The sequence below is a fragment of the Orbicella franksi genome, chromosome 1 (assembly GCF_964199315.1).
Source record: "Orbicella franksi chromosome 1, jaOrbFran1.1, whole genome shotgun sequence".
NCBI classification, from domain to species: Eukaryota; Metazoa; Cnidaria; class Anthozoa; order Scleractinia; family Merulinidae; genus Orbicella; species Orbicella franksi.
Window position 1 is genome coordinate 41612737 of NC_138145.1, and position 9412 is coordinate 41622148.

At 44.5% G+C, this 9412-nt stretch overlaps 1 protein-coding gene across 1 annotated transcript; it reads right to left on the bottom strand.

The window, feature by feature from the left end:
• Positions 1–2304: 2304 nt before the first annotated feature.
• Positions 2305–3540, bottom strand: LOC145481758 (uncharacterized). Its single transcript, XM_081460289.1, has 2 exons — positions 3365–3540; positions 2305–3325 (listed from the first exon to the last, which is right to left on the bottom strand). Exons 1-2 carry the CDS (start codon positions 3538–3540, stop codon positions 2305–2307), a joined length of 1197 nt encoding a protein of 398 aa, XP_081316415.1.
• Positions 3541–9412: the final 5872 nt, after the last annotated feature.

Genomic DNA, 9412 nt, shown 5'->3' on the forward strand with positions numbered 1-9412 from the left:
CGGTTGATATAAATAAAAACAAAATTTTAGAACAAAATTAATTCATATATATCTCTTCTTCTTCTTCTTTTTCTTCTTTTATTCTTTTTATTTCTTCATCTTTTTCTTTTATTCTTCTTTCCATTTCTCTTTTCATTGCCCTTTCTGCGGACGTTTCAAAAAATGTTTCGTCGGCAAGATACATGATTTTTTTTGAAAGCCTTTACGGTAAAGTCGCACCATAACAGCGAAATGCCACCAATTGCGGCTGAAGAGATTAGAATCTGTGCAATGCTTGCTTTTGGCATCGTGATATATTTTACACTCAAAAGTTTAAATCATTTTTTTTAATCCTTTTGGCTGTGTCGCGCGAGCAGGTTCTGGCTCAACACGCGCGGGCTCAGGCGCGGGCACCGGCGTTTTTTTGTCGAATACGGCCTTGAGCTCTTCCCGTTTGTAATAAATCCCGACCAGTGAAACGACTATGCTGGCAACAGCAAGCCATTGGGTAGTGCTGAGGCTGCTATTTTTTTCTCCGCTGCTCTTTGGGCTTTCGCCTTCTGTAGTCGGGGCTGGCTCAGGGGCCGCTGTGGTGGCTTCCGCCTTGTTGTTCACCAAATTATAATAAGCCTCAGCGGCTTTTTTCTGTTGCTCCCGGGCCAGCTGCGTTCTTTCAGAAACCCTTTTTCCAGCAGCCACACGCTTGGGATTTTTTACGCGCGTGGTTGCAGTTGGAGTTGTCGCTTGCTGTGTGATATCGACGGCAGGGGCTGTCTGGGTCTCGCCCTGAGGCGCGCTCTCGGATTGTTCGGTAGACATTCTGAAACAAATGCGTATGCTGAGCAAATATAATAATGCTTAGAAATTACTCTGCGGTCGTTATGCAATCACTCAGCGGGAGTTGAGGATTGCTGTTGAGGAATTTCTTTCAATTTCTGTTCGGCCTTTCTCTCCAAATGCGAGTTAAAGTCAATGTGTTTTGTGGTGATTAGCGCCGCGTTGGCCGCAGCAAGAAACCGGCCGCACTTCAAAGCAAGGTTGCCGGCCAGATTGGAGAACTCTTTGTTTATGATGTAGTCGTTTCTGAGTTCTTTTCGGTAAGCGTCGATGTCTTTGATGTCAACGGCCATTCCGACCGCTTTGGTTACAAGAAAAATAAAGCTGTCGATCAGGCTTTCTGTTGTCTTTGAGCCCACGTACGTCTCGTAGCGTTTGGTGTATTTCTCGACCTCTTTGTCGCTCAGGCGCTTAACCTGCTCGTGGGTTAACTGCACTCCGATGGCCTCTTTGGCTTTGCCTGTAGACACCAGCACGGCCAGCTGCTCACGAAGAGAAGGAATGTCAGGTCCGGGGGCGGTTGGAACTATGCCACCTGCTGGACCACTCGGTGGCTCGGGCTCGGTTTGAAGTAGGTTCATAACTTCTGCTAACGCGGCCTCTTCTTCAGCCATTGTTCAAGGCTATATTCAACTTTCATTGTTTTATTCAAAATAACTTTACCCCGTAGGGGTGAAGAAGCGAGAACACAAGATAAGAGAACTTTCGCTCTTTCAGCTTTGAAACCAGACCTTTGTACTCATCCGGGGAGAGCTCGCCAGCGTAATCATCGAAGATGGCTTTCGTGGTCTTGGCCGGTGTAAAAGAGAACGATCGCCGCCACGTTCTCCCGGAAGGAAGATGTTATGCCGGTCATCTTCTGGGTCAGCACCCAAACGCTGATGCCCATATGTCGAGCAGAAAAGGCGAGATTCACCAGCTCGCCTGTACGCCCTTTCACATCTTTGGAGGCTGCGCAGTCATCGCGGATTATGAGCGTGTTGGCGCCCTCGAAAAGCCATCTCACTAGCTTCAACCATTTTTCCACGTCGTGCTGCTCGCATACTATCACATCCATTCTTGGATCATTTTCACCAATTCTGTGGTAGGTCTTGTTGTGCGCGAATGTCGGGCAGATGAGCACGATGTAGTCGAACTTGAAGCGGAAAGGGCCGTAGATCTGGTCCAACACAAACCTTGATTTGCCTGAATTCGTCGGCCCCACAATGAGAGCGTTGAAGGGTATCTTGCTTGGGTCCATATTAAAACTGTACAGGTTCTAGCTGTCTTTCCATAAGGTTGAACTGGGAGTCGGAGATTACGACTACATGGCATTTCACGTCTTCTGAGCCTTCGGCTTTCCGCTCAATTTCCAGCTGGACCCCGTCTGTACTGTTCACAATGCGGGTGCCGCTGCCGTGCATCGACTTATCGGCCATGGAGCGCATGTCAATAACAAGCACGAACTTATCACCGGTGTAAAACTTTGTCGCATTCATGTGCTCGGTTTTATTCGGCTGTTGCGGCTTTGTGTATCGGGTTTGAAGGATGGCTGTTGGGAGGGTTAATTTTTGACGGGCCGCCTGCCATGAGTTTGAGCGCAGCTTTTTTTGTTTCCGGGTTTACCTCGTTGTTGACCCCCAGTTTCATCCCGGAGACCGCCTGTTTCAGCTTGTTGTTGTAACCGATCGTGCTTTCGGTGTTTATTATCATTTGCGCAGGCATAAGCCAGGCCATGGGGGCTACAGCAAGATGGAGCCTGACCTTCGCTTGATCCACCGCGAACTGGTACCTTTGCACGCTCTTGGCCAGGTCGGGCTGTCTGATCGCGTCTTCCATCAGCACCAGGAACTCGCTTTGGGCTTCTTTCGCCCGGCCACCAGAGCCGAGAATGCTGCTGCGGACGTTCACCTGCGCGCCTAGGACGCAGTAAACGAAAGCCTCGATTGACTGGTTGATTCTCGACAAGCCCACCTGCGTCAAACCGGATGCTGTGTTTGGCGCGAACCAGTCATACTGGGCCACGGCATCAGGTTCAATGAAAGAAAGCAGATTTCCTTTGCTTGCCGCACCGCCTTCATCACTGAATTTATAGAACCCTCCTGGATAAGCGGTTCCTGTTTTCAACGGCCCGTGTCCTGTCACGCCAATGTATACACTTCCCAAGCCGTGGTTTTTCCGTTGTGTGAAGCGAAAATCGCTCGAGGGGTCTATGCCGAACTCGTCGTATATCCTTTTGTACGAAGCAACGTCATAATGATTGTTCATTTGGCTGAACGTCGGGTCTCCAGGCAAAGTGCTTATGCTCTGAATTCCTCCTAGCTGGTACAAAATGCGCCTGACCGTGAAATACACGTGGAAGATATAAAAAGCTCTTATCCGCGGGGAGAGATTCATCCCGCTGTCAAAGATTTCGCGAGAAACTCCGCAACCTTGTGTGGCGCAGAAAACTGCGAAGTTGAGCTGTTGCGGCCAATATTTCATGTCTGGCCCTCCTAACCAGTGTTTTGATTCGGTTCCAGAAGTATGCCTGAGTTTGATTTCTTGAAATATTTCTCTGAATTTTGACGTGAAATATTGGTCAGGCGTGACGTAGATTTTGATTTCGGCGTTGAATATTTTCTTCAAGCTTGGCGCTTTTCCGTCGAAAGGTACCGCAGGGATGGGTAAGGAAACTTTTGAACCAAGTGGCGACAATTGGTAAGGAAAACCTCCGCTGTCTCCCAAACCAAGGGCTTGTTTCATTTCCGCGCTCCAATACCGCCTGTCTGAACCGAAGACACTTTGAAACGAGCCTTCGCTTTCTTTGAAAAACACCTCTGCGGTTGCGTTGTTTTTCTCGTCGATGCTTTCTTGTGAAACGAACCGGCTTTTGGAAAGTGATTTAAAAAATTTGTCTACGCCTTTTTCTTCGCAGCATCCGCTTTTTTCACAAACTCAGGATCTTTCCACAAATTCGCCATTGTATTTGAACACAATTTTTGTTTGTTAAATATAAAATGGTTGTTCTCACTATTGTCACGCAAGAGAACGGAGAGACTATATATTTTGAAGAACCGATACCGAAAGTACATTTCATGAAACTCATATCTTGTAGTTTATTCAACAGCTGGGACACTTTGAAAAATGAAGGTTCAGCCACCTTGGGAGATAAAGACAAAGATATAGCTTTATCAGTTAGTAAATTACTCCCAGGGCATTACAGTTTAAAAAGAATGGCAAAAGAAATAGACGGTCTGTTCGCCAAATATCAATATAAAGAGTTGCAAACAGCAATAAACCAACCTGTTGGCCAGCTTGTAATCAGAAATTTTGGGGCTGGGGCAAAACCAATTGAACTTGATCGCGATTTAGCCAATTTGCTTGGTATTTGCTTGGTATTAGAACGTATTATTAACGTTCGTAAAACGGCTTAGATCTCCAACGACATATTTCATTCATTGTGATTTGATCGACACAGAACGGAATCTGTTCAATGGCAAAAGGTCAGATGTTTTAGCCTTGTTTGATGTGAAAGGGAAGCCTTATGAAAAGGTGAGCTACCATGGTTCTCCGCAACAGGTTTTGCGAGACTGTTCTACAGGCGAGTTTATAAATAGCATCGCTATTAGCGTGAAAGATGAAAATGGCGAACTCTTTGATTTCAAAGGCTTCCCGCTTCTTTTTGAATTAGAGTTAAATTAAATTTCTTTATATACGCAATGTCTTCAGCAAATCTGTTACCTCCAAGCGCGCCGCCTGCCGAGAATGAAAGAAGAATCTATCCAAGCCTTCCCGAAACGACAAATGCCGAGAATTTCCGGCTAACTGAGATCAGTAAAATTGAAAAAGAAATATCTGCTGAGGTTGAGCATTACAGGCTTGTGTTGAAAAAATATAAAAAAGCCCGGAAAGCGATTCACTATTCCGCGGTTGGCCTTGGCGCCGTCACGGCAGCTCTGTCTTCTGGGGCTGTTGCAACATCACTCACTGGTGTTGGAATTGTTATCGGCGAGCCTGTTGCCGGGATAGCAGCTTTATCTGGCGCAGTTTCCACTGGCCTGTCCGTTGTCAACAAGAAGCTTGAATGCAAAGTTAATAAGCACTCGAGAATCCATTCTCTGGCTATTGCAAAACATGACTCGATAAACATCTGTCTCACAAGCTCTGAATGATAATCGCGTTTCTGACACGGAGTTTCAACTGATCACACGTGAAATGCAGAAATATCGCCAACTTAATGAGACTTTACGCTCAAACTTTGCGCAAAAACAAACAAATCCAATCTAGCCAGATATTGAAAAAATAAGAAACCAGGTTCGGGAAGAATATAGAAAAAAACTTGCGGAGTACAGCACAAATTTGAACTAAATTTTGAGCGGAAAAACACAAAACTATCTCTAAGTCTTTTTAAAAAAAGATGATTGTGTTACTCCGCGTTACCTTCACGCGTGACGTTGCGTGACTGTGTTACGTTACTGTCACGCGTGACGTTGCGTGACAGGTCACACAAAAGGGCAAAAGCCCTGTCGGGGGGTGCTCGTTGGCTGTTCTTGCCTAGCCCCGGCTAGGACTTTCCCGCCGCTGACCAGGTGGCTGTCGATTCCCATTTTACCTGTGGGAACGAGGTTTGAGATCCCGAGAGACCTCTGAGCACCCCCCAGTCTCCACTGGGCCGGGGCGGGTTCACCCGGGGTTGTCGCCGTGGACGGCCTCACCCCATACCCCTGACAAGCGCCTGTACGTGCCGTATTAGGAATCAGAGGGGGTCAACCTCACATCCAAAAGCACCTTCATTTGCTTGCTGATAAATAGTATAATGCAGCAAGCTATATACATTGATCCGTTCGCCTCCCCTTTCACTTGTGGTGTAGCTTCTCTGTCCTTTTCCTAAATTTCGAAGTATATACACATACGCATGCGCTTTTGGACGGCGAGATGATGTCATACTTGAGCTATAATGCATCAGTCAATTCCAGCAGTGCCCATCCCCCCCCGGGCAACCGCGGGGCATTTGCTCATGTTGTCAGTCCCGGGGGTGGGGCATTCGCAATTTCATCACAGTCCGGGGGCTGGGCATTTGCGTACCCCGGGGCGACCCCCGGGCATTTGACACACGTTTTTTTGAAAGTGCCATGGATGAGTTCATCGGGAAAGACGAGGCGTTTGTCGAACAATGGCTTCTCCGTCAAGTACTAGAGAAACTTGTAGATGTTTTTAAAGGTATGTTTTCTCAATTTCAGGTATTTCTTCATTACTTGTAAGCTTATAAATATAAGCAACAAGGTGAACTATATTTTGTTTATCACAAAACAATCACTGTCGTGAACACGACTATTTCGCATTTCGCATTCAAAACTAGCCTAGCATTTTTTAAATTCATGAAAGTGGAGTTGAAATACTTAAGGTTTGCGAATTCAAATGATGCGATCTTCAGGACAGATCGTGCGAGCGATCCCGGGGGCGGGGCATTTGCCCTCTTTCTTCGTCCCCACCCCGGGGCATTTAGACAGCTTATGTGCCCCCACCCCGGGGAATTTGCCCATTTTTTTAAAAAAATGCTAATGCCCGGGGGTTAGCCTGGGGGGGGGATGGGCACTGCTGGAATTGACTGACGCATAATTAGAGATTGGCTGAATAAATTATATCACAACAGTACTTCTGAAGGCCAAAATGATTGTGCTTTTCCACGCGATTTGCTTTATTTTCATGGAACTTTCTACACCCGTTTGGCTGAAAGAGTCCAGACAGATGACATATCAAGTTGTTGAAGCCATGCTAGAAGCAGAGAAAACTTAAACGGGCTCGATTGAGCACCTTGTTCAAGAATATTTCATGTTACTATCGATCGAACGCTGCGATCAAATCTTGCTATTTTCTCGTTTCCTCCTGCTCGCTTCACTTCGGCAGCTTCTGTGGTGAAAAAATAACTTACAGCACGTTGACTGAGCGTATTTTTTTTGTAAATTCTGTTCTGGTTCGTTTTTTTCGGCCCAAACAAAAAAATCTTGAGTTGTGACTTCCATGTTTTTCAGTACTGCTCGTCCAAGGGCCTGGGAAATATTTGGTTCCAGTCTTCTGAGAAAAACGTCACGCAACTCACAGATTTCAAAACAAAACTTTTCCTTCGAACGAAGGTTATATCGTCGCCGCTCAGTAAAATTTCTTAAAGATTTCGGCGTAGTCGTTCTCAACATATATGGGGTTGCCGAGATAGTGTTTTTCTCCATTTTTATAGCATTCGTAACAGAGTTCTTTTAGGCCACAGGAGTCGCATTTACGACAAAACATGACCATTACAGTTCTTGAGCTTTTTTCGCACAATGGCGCCTCTTCAATATCATAATGTACCTCATCCTAACCCATTTCCTTTCTTTGCCTCCTTTTTATTGCGAGATACTCCTTGTAAATTTTCTCACGAAGCTCTGGAGGGAGGTTTTGAATGGCCTCGGAAAGTTGACAGTTGCTTGATCGCAGAACATCGGACGAATATCTTGCGGCAGCCATCTCGGTGTATATACTGTGCATATAATTCTTCAATAGGAAAAAAATTCTGGCACACTTTGTGTATATACCAGTGCAGGCTGGCACATCCTCGCATTTTGGTTACAGCCGTTACAGCTTCGCTGGACCCGCGAAGTCACCCAATTTTTTTGTTTTACTTTTTGCGTGACACACACACGTATGATGAGGGTTCTAGACACAGCAGTGATAAAAATGGAAGAGAACGGGCAAAACAAGCCTCCCACGCTTAACTTCCCGAACTTGTGAGGGAAGTTAAGCGTGGGAGGCTTATTTTGCCCGTTCTCTTCCATTTTTATCACTGCTGTGCCAGAACCCTCATCCTAAATGTGTGTTAGGTTCTTAATTAGGTTCTTAATTTCTACAGAGTAGACATTGTTGTTGATTATCAGAAAATAGTGTAAAATCTGGTCTGTTCTTCATTATAAATATTTATTAATGTACCCATGTTGCCAAAAGTCCAACAACATTAATTGATCAATTGAGCATTTCAACCAAGACCAAGATTACATAGAAATGATACATTCTGTAAATTGTAGCAATAATTGTTTCATAATAACAGTTCAAATTTAACATACATTGTGCATTTTGAGTTTCATTTAACAATTCAATTTTCTAAACTCTCGATCATCTTTTTGGTTTTTAGTAAAAAAATATATAAATTAAATAGTTAAACCCCACATATAAGAACCTATTGGAATTTGTTTAGCTAAACAGGTTCTTATATTTTGGGGTATTAAAAAAGCAAATTTCTGCCTGAAGATTCTTACATCCCTAGGTTCTTACACGCGGGTTTTTACTGTAGTTTCGATTTCATATCACGCAAAATGTTTGTAGGCTTTGTAAACGACCTTTAGATCGAAATACGAGTGCAAAATGGTATAAAAGGAGAACGGTTTTTCAAGCCAAGGGCTTATGCGTTTGACTATCACATCAATCGAGTACCGAGCGTCTTCTCGACTGTAACAAGAAACCGGCGTAGAGTGTGGATTCTTGGGATGTAACGGTCCAACTCGTACTTCTATCCAAACTGCTCCTACTATTTAACATCCGAGACAAGCGAATCGAGACGCCGAGGCCCTTAGGTCCTGTCAGTGGCTTAAACGATTTTAGACTTGGAGACGGATGACACGCACAAAAACTAGACCTCATGACTCAAAATACAGCCGTGGGAGATTTCGAGATCGAATAAAAAATTTCTGAGATTCAAGAATTCAAGAGTTTTCTGCGAAGTGTATGCAATAAAGACATTTTTCAACACAATTGCGTTATTCACTCGGGCTGAAAGTTATTAATTAGTGCATGATTCCACATGTTTTCGCTACACAGAAACGGATCGATAAGATATCCGAAGATATTGACTATTTTGAACCAATTTTCGACCTCGATACAAGTTTTACAACTTATACTAAGGCGCGAAGTAAAATAGAAAACATATACACGTACTAACCTGAACTACGCTCGTCTTCAGCGACGCAGAATGGACGGTTTCTGTGAGGAATAGTTCAGCATAACCTACAAACAGGCGTCCCTATTAATCGCGGTGGTGAGTGACGAAGGAGAAATCTAAATAACATCTAGTGAGGGTCAACTTCATGTATCAGCACAAAGTATATTATCCGACCAATACACCCCTAAACAGCCCTATACATCCTCATACAGTACTATACACCGCTATACAGTACTATACACCCCTATATAGCACTATACAACCCTACACAGCACTATATACCCCTATACAGCACTACACACCCCTATACAGCACTATACACCCCTATACAGCACTATACACCCCTATACAGCACTATACACCCCTAAACAGCACTATACAGCACTATACACCCCTATACAGCACTATACACCCCTATACAGCACTATACACCCATATACAGCACTATACATCCCTATGCAGCAGTTTACACCCTTATACAGCACTATAAACCCCTATACAGCACTATACACCCCTATACAACACTATACGCCACTATACAGCACTTTACACCCCTATACAGCACTATACACCCATATACAGCACTATACATCCCTATACAGCAGTTTACACCCTTATACAGCACTATAAACCCCTATACAGCACTATACACCCCTATACAACACT

What these genes read in the sequence shown, in the direction of transcription:
- LOC145481758 (XM_081460289.1), bottom strand. Translation starts at nt 3,540, where the DNA reads ATGAAACAAGCCCTTGGTTTGGGAGACAGCGGAGGTTTTCCTTACCAA. An exon ending in ACGCCTGACCAATATTTCAC is followed by an intron (nt 3,326 to 3,364) that starts GTCAAAATTCAG and finishes AATCAAACTCAG; the next exon opens with GCATACTTCTGGAACCGAAT.